Source organism: Cydia pomonella, chromosome 28 (genome assembly GCF_033807575.1).
Source record: "Cydia pomonella isolate Wapato2018A chromosome 28, ilCydPomo1, whole genome shotgun sequence".
In the NCBI taxonomy this organism is placed as follows: Eukaryota; Metazoa; Arthropoda; class Insecta; order Lepidoptera; family Tortricidae; genus Cydia; species Cydia pomonella.
The window spans coordinates 3,733,447-3,759,672 of NC_084730.1; the positions used below are offsets into that span (position 1 = coordinate 3,733,447).

Here is a 26,226-nt window from a genome sequence, read left to right on the forward strand (position 1 = left end):
AGGCAAATGTTCAGTTCAGACCTTACCAAACTGAACCGAGACATCGCTTAATACCCTAACCCCTGATGAAAAAGAATATGTATAAATCGTGTCATTCAACGCGGGCCTTGACTTGTATTGTCATGTTATTAAAGGTAAGATTTGACAAATCTATGCGTCATCGTGGATGACGCAAACTATACTTCAAAAACATTGGAGACATTTTACAGTGTTGCAATAAGACGAACATAAAAAAACTATTATTTGCCGAATATTCGGCACTTTATCCGAATAAGAACATTGGACGCCTTGCCGAATACCATATAGTTACTGAGTATTCGGCCCATCCCAACAACACACATTTAAAAACTTATTATCTAATTTTCTGTCCTAGTCATTGTCATCACGATTCTGATATTTTGAGCTTCAAACTGTTAACGTGTACTATCATTTTGTATTGTCACCCTTCAGGATGCTGTGAACTAACCTCAATTGCTGGTTGAAATCGTCCTGAACAATATCATCCTCCCAGTTGTCTTCCCAAACAGACACATCTTCGTCATCCGCATCTTCGGTTCCCCAATCTACGAAGAAATAAATAGTAATTTAATAAAAACCTCCCAAAAACATGATCTGTAGCTGCGGCATATGAAATTACAAAAACCCTCACTTTCTGCAGGGAATTCTTCAAATTCATCGTCTTCTTCCAGTAAACCAAGATCTACTTTCTGTTTGTCTGCCATTTTATTTTCGTAATTTGAGTACTATAGATTTAAAATGAAATTTTTGTCGTCGAAGCAGCTAAACAACGCAATTATATATTGACAGTTCGCTTCGCAAGTCACTCAGCAGTGTTGCTAGTGTTCAAATCGCTAATCCTAGCACACCGACCCAACAAATCGTTGACGTTCCGTTTCACGTAAAAAGTCGTAATGATTTAACGTGAAGAGTATAATTAATCAAGTAAAGTCAGACAGCGACAAGACAGCGATTTTGATAGCCTAGCCTGTGCAAGTGTTATTAACACTTAAAGTAAATGTCATAATTTCTCAGAAGTTAGACGTTTAAGATAACACTTCAACCAGAGGGCCTACGGCAAACCCCGAAGTTCGCAAATTGCGGGCATCTTTCTCTTTTAGTCCAATTAAGGCATAATTAGAGTGACAGAGAAAGATGGTCGCAATTTGCGAATTTGGTTTATTGAGACTATTGTAGTCGGCCATGCCTTAAGCACTATGTTCACGGCTCGTTTTACATTTACATGCACACCTAGGGTAGACTGGGTAGTGGGTAGACCGCTAAAACCCTTTATTTGATTCACATTTTACGTAAAGTACCGCTACCACAGAATAAGTAGTAGTACTTCCGTCTGCCACCACTTTCTTAATTGTATTTAAAACGATCGATTTGGATAGAGTCGTTCTAGGAGAGTACTAGAGTTGGACCATGCTAACTCTGCGTGGTATTTGCAACGACAAAGTGTGGAAATGTCACCATTAATTTAAAATTTCTATGAAAGTATGACGTTAATAATGAATATGATACATCATCAGTATCATCACTTTGATACAAGCTTTTATTTAACTTGCCCTCTTAGTAGGTATGTATGTATGTTAGTATGGGTCAAATTTATCCACTTCACGATTTCCAATTGAGCTGATATTTTGCATAAATATGTAAGTCGGGTGATAATGCAATATTATGGTACCATCGAGCTGATCTGATGATGGAGACAGGAGGTGGCCATAGAAACTCTGTGATGAAACAACGCAACCTAAATGTGTTTGGGGTTTTTAGAATTGTCTCGATGAGTATTAGTTGCCTGTGAAAAGAAAAGTACAGTTAGCGATAAAAGCTTGTACTAAAAATACATTTTAGCCAAAAACTTATTCTATTCAAGTGAATGCAATGAAAAGTTAGCTCAGTTAGACGGTATAATCCGTGTAACTAATAGGGGGATATTTCACTTGTTAATAAAATTAATAAGGATCATATTTATATTATACAGATGGATAATCGATAAAAATTCAGGATCAAAATAAAATATAAATTCTTCTTCAGGCATATATTTTCAAAATACAGTCGCAGGATAATTATATACCTGAGATCATGCACGATCACAAGCAGAAACTTAATTCTAATCATATATCACAATGTATCACATAGCAATAATGTAATCAGACTACAAATTGGATAAAACTACACAATACAAAATAAATAGGTACAATTTTCGCGTTAATCTTATAGTAAGCGAAAAACTATTAATTCGAACGAAAGAAGTCGAAATATTAAAAAAAATCATAGGGAAAACATAACGTTATGCATACAAATATAATAACAATGTCTCATAAAAATATTTCGCTCTACAATAATCACTTTCACTTTCGCTCAAAATAAATCATTATTATATTTTTTATTTAAAAAAAAAGACAGCGATAGAATATGACAATTGACATAAGTGTCAAACATATAATATAATACTTATAGAGTACAAAAATACATTTTCCAATACTTAACCGTTCCTTTTCACGGGTCTTACAATCCAATCAATCCCCACGATCTGGGGAAACTAGCTTTATCTGGCAACACCGACAAAAGGCCAAGGAAATCTTGTGCCGAATTGAAAATCCATAAAAATTACAATAATATCTTTAACTGCACTCAAACAACAAATAATGGTGCAGAGTTTTCGGTATTTCGAACTTAGGAGCTAATTCCACGAGCAAATTCCCTAACTGCCTACGAAAGAAGATTCTAGTTTGAGCGAGCAAGGAAATAGGTGTCTTAGCTCGTTCGATTAGGGTTTGTTTTTGAACAGCGTTGAGAATGTTATTTCTCTTTATCATGCAGAGATCGAAGGCCTCGGCGGCTTGTAGAAGTTGGTAGAAGATGTGCTCGTATTCTGCTGCGGTTACGTTCTGCAGGTGGTTTAGGATGCCATCCGGGTCACGAAACTGAGTTTTCATAATTACCTAGAAATAAAAGTATAATTTAAAATTGAAGATGAATATTTTTACAAGCTTTAATTTAACCTTAATTTAACTTGCCCGGTTAGTATGGGCACGTATGGATTAAATCTTGGAAGCTAATTTGACACATTTCCCGATTTCCGATTGATCTGAAATGTTGCATGATTTTTTTTATTTTTTTATTTACAAAACATATATACACATGTAAATCGGATGAGTATAATGCAATATCATGATGACGGAGACAGGGGGTGGCCATTGGAACTCTGTGATAAAACAACGCAAACTAATTGTGTTTAGGGTTCTTAGAACTATTTAAAAAAAAAAATAGAAAAGTAAAGTAAGCTATGAAAGCTTGTACCAAAAATTTTATTTTTGCCAAAAACTTATTTTGTTCTTATGGCACTGGCATAAGCTTGATTGTCCGCACCGACAACGGGCGAGTCGAAGCAAAACTTAGAATGTGTACCTATTAGGTAACCTTTCGAATAAGGCAAAGCGCTTTCTGATTAATCATAGAATTCCCTCCAACCAACCAGGGGTCTCCAACCCGCCTTTTGTTTTTGCCCAGGCACAAGGAACCGAGAGAACCTGATTCCTAGCCGTGGCTCGGGGGTCGAATCATTTGGAAACCCCTCGCTTCAAGTTGACATCTAAAACACATGACATGGCTGTAGGAGTGAACTATTTTTTTTTAATACTACGTCGGTGGCAAACAAGCATACGGCCTGCCTGATGGTAAGCAGTATCCGTAGCCTATGTACGCCTGCAACTCCAAAGGAGTTACATGCGCGTTGCCGACCCTAACCCCCTCCCACCCTCGTTGAGCTCTGGCAACCTCTATTAACTTGAAAATATCTGGGAGACCGAGCTTTGTTCGGAAAACATATAAAAACTCAAAAATGCGCGTCGTCCCAGAGATAAAACCTAGCTAGATCGATTTTTCGCTCCTGAATATGGAGCAAATTTCATCAAAATCCTTAGAGCCGTTTCCGAGATCCCCGAAATATATAAATATATCCAAGAATTGCTCGTTGAAAGGTATAATAATAAGGTTAGCCCTTCCAGCAGTGGGACGAGAGAGTATGAATATAATACCTGTTAGGTACTACTTACTCAAAGTGTTTGTGAACAAATGCTTAAGGCAAATTCTGCACATCTTTTGGCCTAACTGGATCACAAACGCTCACTTATGGAGAATAACCGGACAATACCACCCGCATATGCACACCCGTACATAAGGAGATCCAAACGCGCAAATGGCATTGGATTGGGCATATCCTCAGGAAGCCTGACACCCACCACACCTGGAAGATGCCCGGTAAACGGAAACATGGTCGCCCTAAATCTACTTGGCGCCGTTCCGTGAAGTAAGAGTTGAGTGTATTGGGGTGGGAGGAGGTTACCCAAGCTGCCCAGGACCGGAGTCAGTGGAAGAAAATGGTTCGAGCCCTACACCCCAGCAGGGGGTAACAGGATGAAAAGAAGAAGAAGAAGAATATTACCCTGGCACCATGTCGCAGCAACATGGCTACAATCTCCCCGCTAGGGTCGGAGTTGCTGGCCAGGTACTCCGCTAGGGCCGGTCTGAGCTGCGTCGCGTCCTCATCGTTGTAAACCTTCAGGTTCGGGTCTGCTCCACTTTCTAGAAGAATCTAGAATGAAAAAGGGAAATATATCAAGCTGGGGCTGAAAGTAGTATTTGGGGCAAGTCGGAGTCAGGGCACCGGGCACCCGAGATTCATTTCGGACTTCAAGCACGGACTGTGATATAACGTTAAGTTTTTATCGTTATCTACGTGATAGACTTTGCAACAGTGAATAGGGCAACTTATTGAATACTTTAAGAATCTCACCAAGTTTTTCTGGGGCGCTACATATGCTATAGCTATAAGTAAAAATTTTACACACAGAAAACCAAAACTGTTTTGTTTTTTGTACAAAATTGACTAATCTAAATATATATTCACATTCAGTTCAATCTATTCCAGTTTTTACGAGTAATACTGGCCAAATATTACGTGTTTGAATAAAATATTATGTTAGCATAAACTTTTTGCCAATTCTTGTACTTAATTCCTGCACGTGTTTGGTGCACCTTATAATTCCACGATAACGCGCAGATTTGTCAAATCTAACCTTTAATAACATGACATTTTGAGTTAAGGCAAGCGTCTTCGTGAATCTATACACTTATAAACGTTGTAGCTTTATAAAATGGAGTCTTAGATAGAGATATTGGCTGGTGACCTGCTACCATATTAATAGTAAATGAAAAATGAAAAAATGATTTATTCTCTAACAAGCATATTTAACAAAATACAGGTTGGTGTCCCCTTTTTTTTTTAGGGTTCCGTAGTCAACTAGTTTTTAAGTATAGAAATACCTGTGTTAAGGAACACCGCTCTTCCTTAGTGATTACCTAGAAGCTAAAAGCAAAACTATGATGGCTACAAAGTACAAACTAAACAATTAATAGGTAAGTAAACTATGTAATACTAAACTAAGATGCGAGTAGCAAACTAATGTAATTTAAATGTTCAAGTATAAGAGCCACTTTTAAGTGTTTTGATAAGCGCGCGCGCGTGTGTGTGTGTGTGTGTGTGTTTTTTGTTTTGTGTGTGTGTGTGTGTGAGAGTGTGTGTGTTTTTGTTTGTTTTGTGTGTGTGAGTATGTATGTGTGTGTGTGTGTTAAATAAGTAAAATGTTCGTGTACCTGAACTATTTCCTTTCTGTTGGTGATATTGTCTGAGCAGGCCACGTGGAGAGGTGAACCAATCACGGAGCTCGACGAGTTTACTCTGGCACCTGTAAGATAAATATTTTACTTCAAGTCAAATTCATCCTTCTAGTCACCAGCACGTCGCACTCCAGCTAAGCTACTGGTCGCCTTCGTGGTCGTTAGGGATCGTGGGGTTGGGTAACGATCGGTGCGAAGAGCTGGCCTAACCAACAGCACACACCGTCCTCAAAAAGACGTTCAATTGACCTCCCCACATCGGTGGGTCTCATTAACCCTATAAACCATAACACAAGTAACAACAACAATAAAATAATCGGACCTATTGATAATATCTTTACCAAAGAAGAGTTATTGACTGTAATAGAAAGTGGAGCCTAAGACAATACGTGCCCCGTGCCCCCTAGTTTAACAACCCAAACCACATTTTTACCTACGTGGCGTGCAATGCAGGTTTCAGTTCCATCACTATATCAATAATAATCAATAATAATAAGATTAACAAAACCCTAAACATTTATCCCCTAAATAAACATGAGTGTAAGGAAAAACATAAGTCCTGGTTGCTGTCACTAGACTATGTACAAACTGAAAGCATCTTACCCTGATTTACGCACACACATACACACACACACATCTACGCAAAAAAATGTATATGTAAAATAAATTGCACTGTATTCTTATTAGAATGGCATTTGTTTTCTAGTATTAAAACAAGCCTTAATTATCTACTTTAAGTCTAAAATGAAAATGGTAAATGTCTTAATAGTTACTATTATGTTTGGGAGAGGACACTGACTTCTGTAACACAGGTTTTACCTAGCTCAGAAGTCAGGGACTTCCACACTAAAATGTACTTCCCTTAATGCCAATAAAAAATTATTTATTTTTATTATTTATTTTATTTATTTATCACTTCCACCATCGTACATTTCGGGTATTCTAGAGGAGCGCAATATTGTATAGACCAGGGATCGGAAACCGGTATTTTTTGTATGGGAACGAAAACGGTATTTTTTCGTTCTTTGTTAATTATTTCATTTCTAATTGGGCAATCTAATAATACGAAGCCGTTATCTAAAAACAAAACCGAGTCCTATATTTGGAGTATAAAATAAACCGAAATATATGTTTATTTCAAAGTTTTTCCAAAAAACCGGTTCCGATCCCTGGTATAGACAATGTTAGTCCTTTAAGTTCTCTTATTGCCGAAATATATGCTTACCAGCAGCTAACAACAGTTGCACCATAGGCACGTCTCCTTTCAATATAGCGAGGTCGAGTGCGCTGGGCTTGCTCAGCGCCGGGCACTGGTAGTTGACCCTGGCTCCTTGCTTCACCAGGAGATTTACTACGTCTGTGTTACCTGTAAAATTAAGAATCCTTGAGATGAATACCCAGACTCTACAGACACCGTTTGAAACATGAAATGTGTACAAATAACATGGACATGATGCTTCAAAACTATTTCAAGACTTTTTTGTATGCTACATCGATGGCAAACAAGCATACAGCCCATCTGGCGGTAAGCAGTTTCCGTAGCCTATGGGCGCCTGCAACTCCAGAGGTGTTACATGTGCGTTGGCGACCCTAACACTCTGCACCCTGGTTGAGCTCTGGCAACCTTACTCACCAGCAAGAACACAACACTATGAGTAGGGTCTAGTGTTATTTGGCTGCAATTTACTGTAAGGTAGAGGTAGTTCCCCAGTTGGGCTCTGCTCTAGATCTGGAATGACATCCGCTGTGCTATGCCATATCACACAAAGCGAGATGACATTCACATGTGCCCATATACCTCTCTTTTGGACGTAGTTTAAGGACACACCCGGGTCCAAAACAAACAGAATACTAACCACTCAGCACAGCGTAGTGCAGCACGGTCCGATAGTCATTCCTGGCGTCTGCCATGGCGTTCACGTCGGCGCCGTGGCTGATGAGGAGCAGAACTGCATCCATGCCCTGAAATAAAAATTCTGTTTACTAATGACTACTTTGTCTTCGCCAGGAAATTGAATTGGTCTTGGTCTATTCGTTATTAGATAAAGATCCAGGCGAAACTCTTGAGATCCAGTTGAAAACCTACCTTCCTTTGCCTAGCAGCTTTCATAAGTGGAGTCAGGCCTGCGCGGTCGCGTGAGTCAGGGTTTGCTCCGAAAGTAAGCAGCAGTTCCAGGTACTCAGGGTCGGAGACCAGGTTAATTTCGGCGCCAAAGAAGTAGCGCTTGTTGGGGTCAGCGCCATGCTCCAGAAGGAGACGGGCTACCTCCTGAAAATTAGTAAAATCAGCCTTCAATCACACAAGAACTCTTCTCCTAAAGGAGCTTTATGGGGAATCACAGGCATCACAGCTCCTGTGAAATATCATAACAAAATCAATCATGGATCGTACCTGGTGCAATATTACCAATGCTCTAGGTCAGATAGTCAATACCAGTCCAGACTTAATTAAGTTCAAATATATTGTCTCAAGAGCAATGTCGTCATTCAAGATAACCTCGAACCAGACCCAGCGAGACAATGTGTCCAACTGGACTGATCTGGTCGAGACTGTAGAAACCCGTTGATGAAGGATGAAGGCAGCCAACTGGTCGTTTTGGGCATCCTTGGGGAAGGGTTGGGTCTATCCACTTACGTGATGAGTCCATGGACTATTTTGAAATTGCTGAGATGTGGGATAGATTAAGACTTACATAATGTTCCTGAAGGCCAGCACGGTGCCACTAATTGTGGAGATCCTTGAGGGAGAGGTGGTTGTAAAAATCCTTGGGGAAGGTTATGTCCCTCAGTTGAGATTTTCCAGCTAGCATACCATGAATTAAATGTTTAAAACTAGAAGTAGAAAAATTTACATAATGCTTGTTCCTAATAGCCAGCCTCAGAGGCTCATCACAGAGAGTGGTCCTCGGGAACTCCTCTCCAGTGTCAGGGCGGTAGTCCACCGCAGCCCCACTTTGAAGCAGCAATTTTACCAGCTCCGTGTAGCTGAAAAAAAAGGGAAATTTCTTTAGATGATGTATATAACAGGCCCATTAATTATAATCATCTTCCTAGCGACCGGATTTTTGTCACGGTGGCTATGTAAAGCGTGTGATGTCTTAGAGAATTAAGTAAGCTTATAGTGTTCACTACTATACTATACCTCCCATACAACTTATTATTACCTATAATCATCATCTATCAATTTGTGTAATAATGTCCTATAATATTTATTTATTTATTTATAAGTAAGGAAATAGGGTGAGGTTAGTCTCATATTAGTAGGTTTCCAGCTTCATCCTAAAGAAAACCATGGTCCACTTCTGATAGCTTAATCCCAAGAATTTTAGCAGTTTTTAACAAAGCACAAACCATCTGACGTACCAAACTAAAAGGGAAATGGGATTGGTCCTTTTTCTCTATGTTTTCCTTCACCGAAAAACGGTGAGTATGAAATATCAAGACCGTTTCAATCAGGTCCCCTGCACGTGCGTTCTTGGCGTCTTACCCATGCTCCGACGATAGATGCAGGGCGCTGTATCCGCAGTCATCCCTGGCGTTCACATCACATCCTCTGACGAGCAGCAATCTGGTTGCTTCTAGGTAACGCTGCCAGATCGCGTAGTGCAGCGGACGCAGGCCCTGCGTTACTGGCTCGTTCACCTGGAACAAATATTGAGTATTATTTATAATGAATTTATCAGGCAGTCGTATCCGTAAGGACGTAAAGGCTGCCTTTCCAGGTGAGAGGAATCAACCAATAGCAATGGTTGTAATCCACATATCTTCTCCGCTCAATTTGGCTTGCAATACTTACGAAATTCACAAGAGTAGCGTTCTTAAACATCTTTCTGATGAAATGCTACCTTAGAGGAACCATCCACCAGCTTCCATTGAAGCAACCTTCCTATTATATTCGAAAAGCTAACCTTGGCTTCAATGGCTTCACAAGCCAACAGAATTCTGATTCCAGCATCTGCCTGATGAAGAAGTCCGCCAGTTCTCGCTGAAGCGACTTCCGTGTAGTATTTGGAAGGCACTTGGCGCCACAAGCCAGCAGGCTCCTGATTTTATCCAGGGGCACCATCCTGATGATAGCCGCTGGATCCCGCTGAATCAAATATAGGTACTCCTTATACACCGAAGGCACTCACCTTGGCTCCACAAGCCAGCAGGATCCTGATCTCATCCAGCGGCACCATCCGGATGATGGAGTCCGCTAGCTCTCGCTGGAGAGACTTGCCGGATCTCACCTCGGAAGGCATCTCTGGGAACAGTGTTGATAATTATTATTATTAACAGCTTCCTCATCGCTGCTAACTTAGATTGGTCTGACTCTAGCTTCTAAAACGGCCATGGATAGGAAACACATGTTATAAAAGATAAAAAAATCTAAATCAAACAACTTGTTTTCCAGACTTGCTATTTTCAAACGATCAAGGTCGCAAATATCTTTTGTTTACCAAACGAAAGACGCAAGTTTTGCACATTTATTAAATTATAGAACGCAGATAAACAGTGCGATGTATTGCGGAGGGAATAGATATACCTATCGTAAGTTAAAAATATATCTAGTTATGGATTGAGGTCGTGGGGTGGGCAAAGTGCCATTTGGATTATTTGTTTATGGCTAAAGTTTGGTCTTCAAATTAACGCCGACTAGTTGTGAGATTAAACATATGTTAGGGCAATTTTCGAAGCTACTAAGACGTACAAATTTACCTACAATTCAATGAATAATTAAATATGACGACAGACGACCGGTTTGGCCTAGTGGGTAGTGACCCTGCCTACGAAGCTGATGGTCCCGGGTTCAAGTCCTGGTAAGGGCATTTATTCGTGTGATGAGCATGGATATTTGTTCCAGAGTCATGGGTGTTTTCTATGTATTTAAGTATTTGTAAACATTTATATATTATATATATCGTTGTCTAAGTACCCTCAACACAAGCCTTATTGAGCTTACTGTGGGACTTAGTCAATTTGTGTAATAATGTCCAATTTTATTGTATTGTATTTTATTGTATTTGACATTTCACAAAAAAGATTACGGCTTACCACAGATACAGTTTATTTTAATCTCTATGGTGACTTAAAAACTACCTATCAGTTAAGGGCTCCACAGACCTTGCAATAAATCGCACGCGGTATTCGATCCTTTGCCGACTAAGTATCTACATTCAATTAATCATTTTAGCGAACCGCGAGTTCTCAGTTCGGGGCGAACTAGGTACTAGTTGCCCCATTTAAAATGAAATAATAAACCAAAGAACGAAAAAGAACGTAATAATACCGGTATTTTTGGTATGAAAGAAAAAACCGGTTCCGAGCCATGCTCTGAACACATCGCCACGTGCTTTACGTATTACGTAGAATACGTAGAAATGGGCGCAAGGTCATTGGCCATCTGTCCGCCATTTTTATTTGGCCGATAAACAAAGAAAGTCCAAAATACACGAATACGCTTGATACTTGATACATACAAAAGTGCGCGTGTGACATCAAATGAACATACAATAAATTACAGGAAATCGCCAATAGAAACAGCACAAACCGCATAGTCAACAGCATTCATCGGAAAATCCACCAAATCACACAAGGAGGCACAATACAGTTCTGTTGGATCAAGGCCCATGCAGGACTACTTGGAAATGAGGAAGCGGACCAGGAAGCCAAAAACGCCGCCACTCTCCACCGTGCACCCGACTTTGACCACTTTCCCATCTCCTACATTAAGCACCTCTGTAAAACTGAAACACAAAAAGCGCACTGCAATGACTACCTCACCTCTACCACCGGAATGCACCTAAAGAACTGGCTACCAACTCTTAACCACATCAAAGAGCTCCGGAACAAGACCACCATTTCCTTCCATCTAACCCAAATTCTCACCGGACACGGCTACCACAAGAAATACCTAAAAAGAATGAAAATTACCACCGACGATCTCTGCCCCTGTCACGGAAACACCCCACAAACAATAGACCACCTTCTACGATCATGCCCAAAATTAAACCATGCATAGCAAGCATAGCAAGATTCAACCATGAAATCATCTGTCATAATCTCCAAATTCAACCTTTCAGCCTCCCAGACCTCATTAGCAGAGAAAGTACATTGACCTCATTTTGCAATCTATCCAGGACCATAATCAACAGTCTAAAAAAGTTCAACAACACATAACAACTCATCTACACCATCCATCTTCATATCTTAACATTCATTACCACCATCACCTTTCATAACAACACAACATCATCCCAGTGTCACATAATTAATTCATTGAGATATAAAACATCCCACAGACCTTACGGATCCAGCCGCCCGTACACTTCGCGGGGACTGGACCCAAAATTTTAAACGCATAATAATAAAAAAAACATACAATAAATATCAAATTAAAAATTTCAAAAAACCCCTACTCGTTATGCCAAAAACATCCATTTTATACCAAAAATACCTTAAGTACATCATTGTGGAAATTAGCTGATACTGTTAAAACTGATGGATCGATTTTTATCTAAAAAAGATCTTGTGCCTATTCGATTATTAAACGATTTTCAAAAAATGTTTTATTGTTTCGCCACGTCCATCTGTCTGTCTATCTGTCCGTCCGCGGCTTTGCTCCGTGATGGTTAGTGTTAGAAAGCCGAAATTTGGTATGGTTATATAAATCAGTTATGCCGACAGTCATGAAAAAAAAACTAGAAAATCTTTGTTTTTGGGTTTACCCTACACGAAAAGTAGGGATGTTTTTTTCGCTTCATCACTATAGTGTGGGGTGTAGTTGCATACGGGTTTCAAAACGAATAGGAATTTTCAAGAACCATTTTTATAAACATCATATTTTCGGAAATAATCACTCCGAAACAAAAAAAATGTGTCCTCTAACTTTTGAACCAATCATCTTGATTGATAATATCTAAGTAACGGAACTGTTTTACATACATTTATAGGTGCTTACATATAGATAGTGTTTTGTTTACCACGATAACAACATGCCACTGACCCCATATCACGATAATCCGTACTTTTGTTTGTACACATGATCTAGAAATCCTGCAACTTGGAACTCTTCCAAGCCCACCGTCTAACAGACGTTCGACCGTTTTCCTAAATACTTATGACCAAATTTATTACGTAGTTTACGTAAATATATCGCGAATCACATGGAACTACATAGACATAATAAATAACCGTCGAAAAGCATTTGATAACACACAGAAAGCAAAGAAACTTGATTGCCTAAAAATACTTAAGAGGGTACGGGAGCTGAAATTTAAATATTTTAGGTGTATATATCCGTCTCGCTAACGGAAGCGGCTCCTAAAATTAGTGCGATAAGGACAACGCTAGGTTAGGCGAAATATCCTGCGTAAAAATCTCAAAAAACTATGTTTCGTACTCGACTGTGTCCTCCTCCAAAACTTAACCAATGAAACGAAATATTGAAATCTAAATGGTAATGAAATTATCTGTGTCAGACTGTTTTGCTATTTAGGCTAATTGATGTCAGTTTTGAATACCATGCTTCTTTTTCTGTTCTCTAGTAAATTAAGCCGTTTTTGCGAAAATTTGAAACGCCTTAAGAAACAAAATTAGTATTTGTATCCGAAATAAATGCTTTCATTTTTCATTAACCCGAAATGGAAAGGAAAAATAAAGATTTAAATTTCCACGAAAAGCATTCATTGCCACGGGTTGGATATTTGCCATCTTTGTTCTTCTGAACTAATGACGAACCATAGATAAGAAAAACATTATTTTGCTTTTTGACGGGCAACACTGACGGAGATTAATCGTTTTAAATTGAGAAATGACGATGGGCTACCTACTCGTACGATTTTATAGTAGCAAAGTTAATATACGAGCAAAATAAGGTAAGGTAAGGTAAATATGACCATGTGTCTCAGTTTCGTTCTCAGCTCAAGTGGCTTCCTTGCAATGTCTTCGCCGTGACTCTCATGTTCTTGCCCTCCTTTGTGGCATTCTCTTTAACCCCGCTATCCGCTAATATTCCATTTTGCTGAGAATGTGAGACAAAAAGATCTTGTAATACGAGTGACATTTTAAAGTAGGGAGTCTAATTAGTACTAATTGGAATTATTATTATTTGTATGTCTTTCCATATCTCGGGACCATGAGGTCCCGGACCTTTGGGAGGCATGCGTGGGGCCGAAGCCAACAGCGCAGAGGCCCTTTTAGACAAATTTGATGTTATGTAATACACCAGCTAGAACCCATTCACGTAGTTTTAGTTTAGTTCATTGTATTACTTATATTTTTTTTTATTAACTTGTCTATAAAATTGTATATGTTATTCCAATAAATTAGCTAGGAGTTAACTTTTCTGTGCAACTCAAATCTGCTTCTACGGAAGGTAGAGATACGATGTATTGTGGCGCCACCTATTTAATGACCTTTTCATACATAAAGATGTTCCTCCTTTTATTCCACACTCCATATCTGCTTCTAACAACTTGTCAAAATTGACGTTTATTTCGATTCCGCTGTGATCCCAATAAAATCTATCTACGACATCCACTAATATTAGTGGATGCGTAAAAAACAAATCACAGTAAAGAAACGCTACGCTACGTTTGCTACGACGTAGCGCGTAGCACCTCTTTCCGTTTTACATTTTACTTATTAGGCTTTATAGATATGGTATGACATTGATTTGATTCGTGCTAAATACGGCCTGATTTGAAGAATGAGATACGATAACGATAAGTTCTGGTTTAGATAAGTTCTCATTTAGATATCGTTTGTATGTCGTATAATTGACAGAAGCAGCTCGATTCGGGCAACCAATGTCACTTTGACATTAGAAATGTCGTAGATAGATTTTATTGGGATCACAGCGGAATCGAAATAAACGTCAATTTTGACAAGTTGTTAGAAGCAGATTTGAGTTGCACAGAAAAGTTAACTCCTAGCTAATTTATTGGAATAACATATACAATTTTATAGACAAGTTAATAAAAAAAATATAAGTAATACAATGAACTAAACTAAAACTACGTGAATGGGTTCTAGCTGTGTATTACATAACATCAAATTTGTCTAAAAGGGCCTCTGCGCTGTTGGCTTCGGCCCCACGCATGCCTCCCAAAGGTCCGGGACCTCATGGTCCCGAGATATGGAAAGACATACAAATAATAATAATTCCAATTAGTACTAATTAGACTCCCTACTTTAAAATGTCACTCGTATTACAAGATCTTTTTGTCTCACATTCTCAGCAAAATGGAATATTGCTCACTATTTTAGTACTGTTTTTCATTATTCGTGCTGGTGAGGTGATAATGCATTTTGATTTCTCTCGATATCAATAATTGGGTCAAATTTCTTTTCGTTGTCTTGTTTTTTGTCCCCAAAAAGAGTGACAATGAAATTTTGTTATTAATTTTTCTGGTGTAAAATATAATCTACAGCTAAGAAAGACATATAATATCACTCGACTTCTTTTATTAATTTGATAGAAGACATAGATTACAAGCGTGACAGAGTGGTCAAAAACAAGACAGCAAAATTTTTTTTCCCTGATTATTTATATAAATAAAATAAATATTATAGGACATTATTACACAAATTGACTAAGTCCCACAGTAAGCTCAATAAGGCTTGTGTTGAGGGTACTTAGACAACGATATATATAATATATAAATATTTATAAATACTTAAATACATAGAAAACATCCATGACTCAGGAACAAATATCCATTGCTCATCACACGAATAAATGCCCTTACCAGGATTTGAACCCGGGACCATGGGCTTCATAGGCAGGGTCACTACCCACTAGGCCAGACCGGTCGTCAAACAGTATATAGTTTGGCAAACCATTTCCGTCAGTAGTAAAAGGCGGCAATTTTATAAAATGTAGGCGCGAAGGGTTGTGTTTTTCTACTGGCAAAGTGGGTTTCCCAGAGTATACCTTTCGCATCGAATTGTGGTCCATATGACAGTTTCTTCAATTTATTTGATTGGGTTTAATTTAAAAAATAATATGTTTTTACCGTTTTCAGGGTAATGGAAAAAAACGGAACCCTTATAGGATCATTTTGTTGTCCGTCCTTCCGTCCGTCCGTCTGTCTGTAAAGACCTTTTATCTCGGGAATGCCTGGAGGTATCAAATTGAAATTAAAACCATGTTCATGTATTTTATCATTCTACGCGAGAGAATAGACAAACTTAACCTAAAAACCTGAGCTAAACGGGTCATCGCACGACCTCCGAGGCCGATTTGACAGTTGGACAACAGATGCGACAGTGCTGCCAATTTCCGACCCGCTACTTATATGGGCACGCCTTGTGGCTGAATAGATTAGGTCTTGGCCTAATAAAACTAATTAGACTGCACGTCTGTTCTCTGCAATGAAGTAGGCATCGACAATAGAGTTGCGCTCACGCACACAACATGTCACGTAATGGTTGTGGGATTTGAAAATCTGTTATTTATTCGTACTGCGCCTATTACATCTAATCGGTCGCTGGATACTTGCGAAAGGGGGCGGTCAACGGGTGATACCACGTTAGTTAGCATCCTAGAAAGTTTTCCGTTTTACGTAATAAGTATCAAGACACCGTTAACAATATCTTTAAAAATAAAAACAAATCTACTTCAACAATCACTATTTTTAGTTGAGTTTATTGCATATTTTTGGCAATTCGACACAAAAGATTTATTAAAAAAGCTCTTGTGTAGTTAGTACGGTGCGCTATCTTAGACAATATTGAAAATGGGGCAGTCTCTTATATTAACTAGTACCCGTTTATGTGTTATCATTATCAACATTCACGGATTTTCCGGTATTAAATATTTTGGCAAAGTATAATATTACATAATATTAACACGCCTTCCTCAATTGCTTGTCAATTATCCAACAACCTACTCTTTCCAACCCATTGATAATACGATATAGGCACTATCACTCTGTTGACGTATTCATCATTCATGTCTACATGCCAATTTGGAGGAGATTTCGTCTGCATAATATTAAAAATTTGATGTGACGCTACGACAAGGTCACTTCGGACATCAGTTGTCTGCCGTTTCGGCCAATCAGAGCGCCGTTGCTATGGAGACGAGAGTCTTTCAGCACGTGCTAACATTGAAAGGGCGTGTTCAAATGTCATAATTATGTTTATTGTAATTGGCAGCACGCGTTTTAAGAGCACCATTAATAGCATATTTTGCCATATAACATTGAAGTGAAGAGTAAAGTACGTCTTTTTTTATGTTTGAACCGCTTTTCGTCTTGTTATTTTCTTCTTAATTTAAGACAGAATGCCATCATTTCTTTTTCGGTTTCGGTATTTTAAGTGTACCTTACCAAAACAATGTAACACACTCACGTCATGTAAAAAATATACCATATATCTATGTTATGGCTTTGTTTTGTGAGAAAAAAATAAAGATGTGAATTGAATTGAAAATGCGTTAGGTTAAAGAACTGATCTGTTAGTTTTCAAATTCGCGACTACATTATCAAAAAATGACACCATCTAATAAATCATAAGCCAAAGGTTTTGAGCGATGGCGCCATAACCTTTGGCCTATGTTCTATTAGATGGCGCCACGTTTTGATACTTAACAAATTTAACATATATCAGTGAAATAATAAGGATCAAAGTCAAATGGCGTTCTAAAAGTTTTAATCACGTGTCGAAAGATGGCAGTAAATTTACTGTGGCTACAAAGTTTTCTTTGACAATCCACCTCTATTTCAAATTCTCTTTGACTGGCGCAATATAGCGCTGTCGACTTAGGTTTGGTGTACAAAATAGAAACCAATATTGGAAATGTTGGTTATTCAGTGTTGCCACGTGTTGAATTTAACAGAACGTAATGTGGAAGTATCATTCAATAAATAAACGTCATATTTTCCAAGAAAGTTGACGTTTGATGACATGTCCACACTTTGTTTTAGCATATGAAATGCAGAACTAATAGCTTGGTTCGAATATAAATCGCATGGCGGGGGTAAAAATGGTTTCGACAAATGTCTACTGAAGATTAAATATATTGTTGAGGTAATAGATATTCTACCTCTATGTACATTTAAATCTGTACCCCTAGTGTAAGTTTTATCGACATCATAACGTGACGAACGCGTTTGCGTTAAGTGTCATTTTGTATAGGATTTTGAGTTTCCAAAACGTCCCGCTTGGCGCGCTCTTTCTAAATCACATACAAAATGAGACTAAACTCAAACGCGTACGTCACGTTTCGAAATCGAATTTATTTACACTAGGGGTACAGATCTACTATACCTGCTGTTTATACTTACTTATAAATACATTTCCACCGTAAAGGTTAACCACCAGACGTCCAAAATGGCGGACAGACGGATACAGGCAAATGGCGTATTTTTAGACATCCGCCATTGAACTCTGCCCTTGGAGTTATTTATATTTAGTGAAATTAGCGTACACAAAGACATCCTTGATTGCTATCTTTTGGCTAACATTTTGCTAATTAAAATATTTAAACTTTTCTAGGAACTGTTTTAAATTGGATGTTGCATCGACCAGAGCGAATGTCAAACCTAGAGTTACATACTAGGTTTCTGTGGAGGCTGGCGAGGCGCCCATAGAAGTCAAACAGACTCCAACCAGAATCTTAAAAAGGTTAAAGTTGCCTCGATGTTGCTAAGCGGATCCGAGGCTCCCACGCCACGAGCCGAGGCAAAAAGCCGGGACAACGTGAAGAAGATAGTAATATAATCAGTCTAATCATACTTTTTTGAAGAAAACGACACGAGGGGTACACAAACATTTTAGAAACCTTTTAGCTTCTAAAAGCAAAAAGAAAGTTTCTATTAATCTTAAATATTCTTATCTAGTATTCTTAAAGATGGTTTTTGGTTAGCATACGTAGTTTTAGACAGGGCCGGATTTAGGGGAGGGCAACCGGGGCTACTGCCCCGGGCCTCCACAAAAGAGGCCCCCCCCACAATAGAAAATTCGGTACATTTACCATTTTATTTGGAAAAAATTTGGGGCCAGGGGGCCTCCGGCCTCCACTCCTTTATTGCCCGAGGCCTCCAGACCTCAAATCCGGCATTGGTTTTAGAGGTCATCGACTTGCAAATCAAATGAAAACATCAAAAGGAAAGTTCTCGTCGCATTCGTTTTTCGAATTTCATTGACTCTCCTTGTGATCGCAACCAAAATATTTACAAATGCAATTTCGGGATACAAAACTTTCCGGTAGGAATGAAAACAATGTACTTAAGCGTATTCTTGGCACGGCGCACTTCCTTCACACACCTACGTTATTAAAAAAGTTTATTTTCGTCTTCAATATATTGATAGTTCAAAGAGCACGCGGATCTGTTTATGTTTTTGTTTTTAATCATTGGCGTATATCTAAGGACGCGCCTTACGGGCACTAATAATGGTGCTAAAATGGGGTTAATTTTAATTTTATTTCAAACGTATTTAGACGTCTTTTAATTTTACTCAGTATTAGTTTTATTTAATAGATAAGTTTATATAAGTAATACAATGAACTAAACTAAAACTACTATATAAAACTAAAAATCGAAATCTAAAATGCGCCCCCGTGGCAAGGTACCGAGGATGCTGGCAGCATTTTCTCGCTGGATCGCTATGCTCAAGCGTTGGGCGAGGAAGCTGCCAGCTCTCTTATCTCCGGTCCCATCCACCAGTCGTTTCGCCAATTGCCGGTATAGGCCCTGTGCTGCGGGGCCCCACGGACCAAGAGTCTCGACTCCAAATGCAACAAAGTTGTAGTTGGTGTCGAGACTCCCGTATTTGCGCTTTTTGAGGGCCTCTGCCGCTTCCGCCGCCGCGCCGGCTTTGTGTGTAGTACCGTGGAGGTGGGAAGGTGCCAGCGTGTCAACACAAGTTGCGTCCCACAAGAGCACACGTCCCATCCTCCACGGAATCAAAGACATACCGTCTGGTCTCTTGCCATCGTCTCTGGCAATACCGGCAGGCTCCAGTATAGCCGGAACGTTGACGGTGGCAAGTGACCGACGGAATATGTCGTTAAGTGCAGCGTGGCGCGAAAGGCGACCCGCGCTACGTTGGCAAGCAAGTCCGTGGCGTCCCAGCTGGTCCACCTCAAAGACGCAGGAGCATTTGTGCGGTGCGCAGATTGGGGCCCCTAAGCGTAGCCCCATTGCCAAACGGAGTGTTTCGGAGTCTAGGTGGGTAGTTTATTTAATTTTTTCTATTTACGTATAATTTTATATAACGTTCATATCTAAAAATATTGGAAAATGTTCGAAACTCTGCGTTCATAACTACAGAATATACACCGTTCGGTTCGTGGGCCAATTTAACTCCACAGATTTAAACCACGCACTCCTGAGGTCATAAGGAGCAAAAAATGTAAATATAAGTTTTGACCTATTTTTTTTTGCGTTTTCTGCATACAACACGTTATTTATTTTTACACCTTAGGGAAAAAAAATCATTGCACGAATAAGAAAAGTTTCTTTTTATAATTAGGTACAGATAAAAATAACGAGTTTACTTTAAAAGTTTAATGTCTCTCAGTAATATGTCTAAGCCAAGTTACATAGTGGCAGCGTCAGAGCTAAAAAGGCGGCTCCACTAAGTTTTAACAGAAACAAATTTTCACAAAAATTTACATTATCTCTAAAGCAAGATCGAATTCAGAAAACTTTGTATGACATTTTAATCTCTAAATGTGGTCAAGAATACACGTTTAAAATCTGTGGTGTTTATTTGGCCCACGGTGTATATGTATTATTAAGATGTATTGCGTGGTTTTAACAATAGATATTAAACAAATTACAATTATAATGATTTTGCCTGAACCCATTCAGCGCTAATCACGACACATAGTCGTTAAATGAGGCGTTAAGCCTCTACGCAGCATTTTCACTACATAACGGGAAAACGAAAGCATATCATAACAGTGAAATAACCTTTAGATCTACTATACTCTTAGGTACTAAATCAATGTTATAAATAGCTTTAAAACGATAAATCACCAATCCATCAAACTCACCTTGTTGTTCAGCCGTATTTGCAATTCCAAACACAAAGGATGTCACAAAACGCCTTCGCGCCTAAAATAACAAAAAATCGCGCGCAACTCTATGCCTAGCCTTTTTTATAACCTCAAAATTAACTTCAAATTCGTGTTTTATATCAAAATAACTGTTTTTCTAGCTGACTCTAACGTGTGTTCAGTTAGCTAGATTGTGTCGTACTGTTTCGGAAAACGGTGTTGATGTAAGCTGGGCGGTTGCCAAGATGGCGGCGCGCCAAATACGAAGTACACGCGCTGGGGCAAAGGGGCTGGTTGGCTATTAATTTCCTATGGGGTAAATGTACACATAGCTGTGGCTTTAGGAGATATGACTTGAGTCGATCACGTAGAGGTAGGTAATGTTTAGAACGGTAACCACTTAGTTTAGCACCAAGCTCTATGCTTGCTTACCCGCTCTGTGCAACCGCACCCGCTAGCGGACGCGCTAGAGACCGATGCAAATAATTGTTATCAACGATAACATTAGATTTTATCAAACTAAAATTATGCTTCCAAGAGCCACAGTAGGTAATTATCCTTAAAAAATAGTATTTGAATTTTGTATGATTTATTACTAAGCATATCTAATGGGTCCTCTACACGATGGCCCAGCGCTGGTAGAGAGCTCGCACTATGGAATGGGCCACCTGTAGATGCGTGCCTACCTACCTACTACCTTTGATGTGCGGACGAAAAACCGACACCGTGGCCATCCCATCGCCATCCCGCCGCACCATAAGCCTTTCAACATCACTACCCTCTCTACACGCTGGCCCATCATAGTGGACCAGTATGATGGCCCATCGTGTAGAGGAGCCATAAAAACTTACTTACTTCCGATGGCGCTACAACCCTTTAAAGGTCTTCGCCTCCTCGACTATCTTCCTCCAGTTGTCGCGATCCTTGGCAACCTTCCTCCAGTTGGTATACTTCGTCATCCTCCTAAGATCTTCCATGCAGTCAATCCACCTTTTCTTAGGCTTACCACTAGGCCTTTAATGTTGTGATGTCTACCTTGTCATAATTTTTGGAGCTCTCATATCGGGTATTATTTTATGGTAACCCGCCAATCTCAGGCACTGAGATTTGCACAACCTAACAATGGTCAGGAGGCTCAGGTTTGATCAGAGTTCATGGTTCATGCGCTGCCGGTAGCTATCTAAAAACAAAACTGTAGTTTTTTTTTTGTAAAACTAGATAGGCCGCTTTTTGATAATCCCTGTTTGACTGCTATACCTACCAAGGCCCACAGCCCACAACCAGCGCATTCACCCTACTGCACAAAAGCGCAGTTCTTTGTGCATATCGCCGACGGGCGATGAACTTCGCACATGGCTGATGACCTGACTCCTCACTTTATATAGCAAACAGTTTGAGGGCACTGGAATTAATGTTTATATTGTCAATGTTTGGGCCAAAATTTTTTTGTTTGAATAAAGGTTATGAATAGGCATCGTCGTTTTTTATCGCACGGTAAGACTAAGGCCCTCAGCACAAGACACGCGTAAGCGTAACGTACCTAATACGCGCGTAGAACGAGAGCGCTACGAGCACAAATAACTTCAAACAAGTTCTCACACGAAGACTCGTAGTAACGTACCGTATGAGATTTATGTCGTCATAACGACAGGCGTAGCGTAATACACCCTAAAAAACAAAACTTCTGACATAACCAAACAATAAAAAATCTTTATCTGAAGAGAAAGATACATCTGACGCCAGCGACTACATGATTTCAACTGAGATTTCACTTATAAACCGATTACGCTTACGGCGCTTGGTGTCCAGTACCCCTAGTGTAAATATTTTCGACAGCGAAACGTGACGTACGCGTTTGCGTTAAGTGTAATTTTGTATGAGATTTTTGACTTTCCAAAACGCCCCGCTTGGCGCGCTGTTCAAAAACCCATACAAAATGAGACTTAACGCAAACGCGTACGTCACGTTTCGCTATCGACTAAATTTACACTAGGGGTACAGAACTCTACGCGTCTCGTACTCGTAACGTTTTTACGACACGCTTTGCGACGCTTAGGTACGCTTCGTGTGCTGAGGGCCTAATAGCGATCTATGCAGTCGACACTGGCAATAAAATTCAACTCATATTCATACTCATACTTCTTTATTTAATAAGTGATTTTAATTTTATGATCCAGCACGATATTGTTGACGAGTTTTTAAACGATCCTTTAATTTTATGATTGTTACCTGTAAACAAAATAAAATAAATAGACCGTAGCCAGTATGATGCGTTCAAAAACCGCAAATAACGGCCAGGATAAAAATAAACTTTTTTGTTACAACTAATTGCTTATTATATTAAAAATATATTTATAATATTTAATTTATTCTATTATTTATTTACAATAACAATATATCCTTCGTAAAGCCCGACCAGAAAAATATATGATAGTAAGAAAAATTTTGTTCGAATGAAATTCCGCAATATGGTGCGTGCTCATATATTACTGGTCAAGCTTTACAATGCCTCAGTGGCCTATTTTAGCTGTACCTCTTTATATATCTATATCGATTTAATAATGACATTCAAATTTTGAATATCTCTGAAAAAGAAAGGAATTTCAATTGACCTCATTTCTAGTATTAGTCTGTGATCCAATGCCGCAATGGCGGTCGTAGCATGCGTTTCCTGAAGACATCTTAGAGAGCTAATAATATGTGTGGAGATACAGCAGTGTATGTATCTATGTAACTGTACATAATTAGGCATTATGTAGCAGTCATATAAACTGCTATTAAAACCTAATTTTCTTGCCGGAGCCTTAAAGGGATGTTCAAACCTTCTGCATCTTAAAAGCTATATGATGAAACTGATGAAAGCCTTAGTAATATCTACGCAAGTAGTTAACTTTTTTCTGTCCACAGGAAAGAGGCTTATGGAATGTCTAGTTTACTTCAGTTCGCACTATATTACTCTTTTTGATTAATTGTTTTGTTTCCGCTACCCAAAGGGTGTCTGGAAGAGATCGCTCTTTAGTGATAAGACCGCCTATTGTCTGCCTCTATCTTTATTAGGTGTGCCAAAGATAATTGTATCTATCTATATCAAAGAGAATTTAGTATAGAGGCGTATTGTCAAAGTAAATTTTGTAGTCAACTAAATTTACTGCCATCTTTCGACACAGGACTAAAACTCTTAGAATGACATATGGCTATTTGACCCATGTTCTTTCACTGGTATGTGTTATATATCAAACGGTGTCGCCATCTACTCGAGTATAGGCCAAAGGTATATCGTCATATATTCGAGCATACATTTTTCTTGATTTTTCGAGGCACGTATTTTTCTTAGACTTTATTTATTTTATGCGGAGTTATTTATATCTTTGCTATCTATCTAATATTTTAAGACTCCGTATCTCCTGAATACAGATTTCCGTATTTTCGAGTCCGCTAACCTTACGTTTTGATGCAGTCACGCGGCCGCTATTAATAGTGGCCACGTTTCTTCATTTGTAGTCTGCCTTTTTCGCACTCATGAAAGTTCATATACGTGATGGCTTTCCTTTTGCACACTTCAACTACCTATCTTTAAGAGTACTTCTACATCTGTGTGTATTATGGCTCCTCTACACGATAGCCCAGCGAGATGGCCATGCGATGGTTGAGAGCACGCGCTATGGAATGGGCCACGTGTAGATGCGTACGCATCATCTCTCGCCCACTATACCTATGATGTGCGCACGAAAAACCGACACCGTGGCCATCCCACCCGCCATAAGCCATCCGACACCAATACCCTCTCTACACGCTGGCCCATCTTAGTGGGCCAGTATGATGGCCCATCGTATAAAGGAACCATTATAGGAATGTGACGTCACCGCTAAATCTCTGTATTATTTATTTATTTATTTATTTCCAAAATAGTTGTACAGCATAACAGTATATACTAAGTCACTGCAAAACTACAAACAAATTGAAACAAAAATAGGTTAACTAATAATATTATGATTATGGCTCCTCTACACGATGGCCCAGTGTAGGCCAGTCCAAGGGACGCATTTATGCGTTAGAGGGAGCAAGTGATAATGATATCTCATTCCACTGCATAGCTGCGTCCCTTAGACTGGCGTACGATGGGCCATCGTGTAGAGGAGCCCTAGTCAGTTTCCACCTAAGTCCTCGTCAAAAAATTTGCGTATTCGTTATTATTGTATATTGATCTACACATGATGTCGTCTATTTTGAACGTTATTGACACGTGTTAATCCAGTCTTATGACTAGTAAACGATCAACGAAGTTCATACGCAGATACATTAAAATAGTACACGATTGATACGAATCAACTGACAATCACAATTTAGTTCAGCGCTAATAGGGAATATTACGCGAAACTCTGCGTAGGGGGCGCCACTACCACAATCCATGACAATCTGAGGGTCTGCCGCGAAACAATAAAATCGAAATTTCGTTATCTAACCTCTCTATCACTCTTGCGTATTCGAGCGATGAGGCAAATGTCAAAAAAACTGTTTAAGGCATATTATGTATAAGTTACTCTGTGGTTTACGTGATGTGATAGTGGTGCTCTCTGGCGGCAGAATATTGCAGTAATACTCCCTATTACGACGAATTGAGTAGTTACCTTGGGGCGTCCGCTAGCTGGCGCGGGTGCACGGAGCGGGCTCACGCTCGCGGTGTTATTAATTGTAGCAAAGATAATTTGAAATAGAAGTGGATTGTCAAAGAAAATTTTGTAGCCACAGTAAATGTATTTTATCCTTTGATTTTATCCTTATTCTTTCTCTGAAAGTGGCGCCATTTTACCGGACGTAACCCAAAGGTCCTTTGATCCTTTGGCCTTTGATCTATTAGATGGCGCCACTTTTTGATATTTAACAAATTTAACACATATCAGTGAAAGAATAAGGATCAAAATCAAATGGCGTTCTAAAAACTTTAATCATGTGTCGAAAGATAGCAGTAAATTTACTGTGGCTACAAAGTTTTCTTTGACAATCCACCTCTATTTCAAATTATCTTTGATTGTAGGATTTGTAGGTACAATCCGTCGCACGCGTCCGCGCCAGTTAGCTTTGCTCATACTATCTCTGTATCTTGAGGTATTTAAATAAAAGTAAACAAACAATTTGAAGATTTTCGGGTAGTTATAACATTTAGCGGTTAACCAACCAAATACAAAACCGCTTGGATATAATGTCACTGAACGACCTGACTTTAACCTACATTATTTGATCATGTAACGTTTTCATCTACCCTCAACTGGCTTAAGGAGCCATTTGAGGGTAGATTTTGTTTACTTTTATTTTAAACCTAAAGATACAGAACAGTATTATAAGTATTTTTCGTTTACCAGCGCACCCGCTCCGTGCAATCGCGCCAGATAGCGGACGCCCTTAGACGGACTCTATGTAATAACCAAAGATATGTATAACTTCGTATAGGATAAATAAAATCTACGAAATAAACGTGCCTCGAAGAATCAAGAAAAATTAACTTAACCTGTACCTTTGATTTGATTTGAATACCTTTTGTATAG

At 39.1% G+C, this 26,226-nt stretch overlaps 1 protein-coding gene across 1 annotated transcript; it reads right to left on the bottom strand.

Annotated features, from left to right (window-relative positions):
- Positions 1 to 2,029: 2,029 nt before the first annotated feature.
- Positions 2,030 to 20,897, bottom strand: LOC133533070 (ankyrin-3-like). Its single transcript, XM_061872007.1, has 10 exons — positions 20,681 to 20,897; positions 9,822 to 9,934; positions 9,176 to 9,330; positions 8,541 to 8,673; positions 7,775 to 7,957; positions 7,545 to 7,650; positions 6,914 to 7,054; positions 5,665 to 5,756; positions 4,454 to 4,603; positions 2,030 to 2,951 (listed from the first exon to the last, which is right to left on the bottom strand). The coding sequence occupies exons 2-10, from the start codon at positions 9,930 to 9,932 to the stop codon at positions 2,631 to 2,633; spliced, it is 1,392 nt and encodes a 463-aa protein (XP_061727991.1). The 5' UTR covers positions 9,933 to 9,934; positions 20,681 to 20,897; the 3' UTR covers positions 2,030 to 2,630.
- Between the last annotated feature and the right edge of the window lie 5,329 nt (positions 20,898 to 26,226).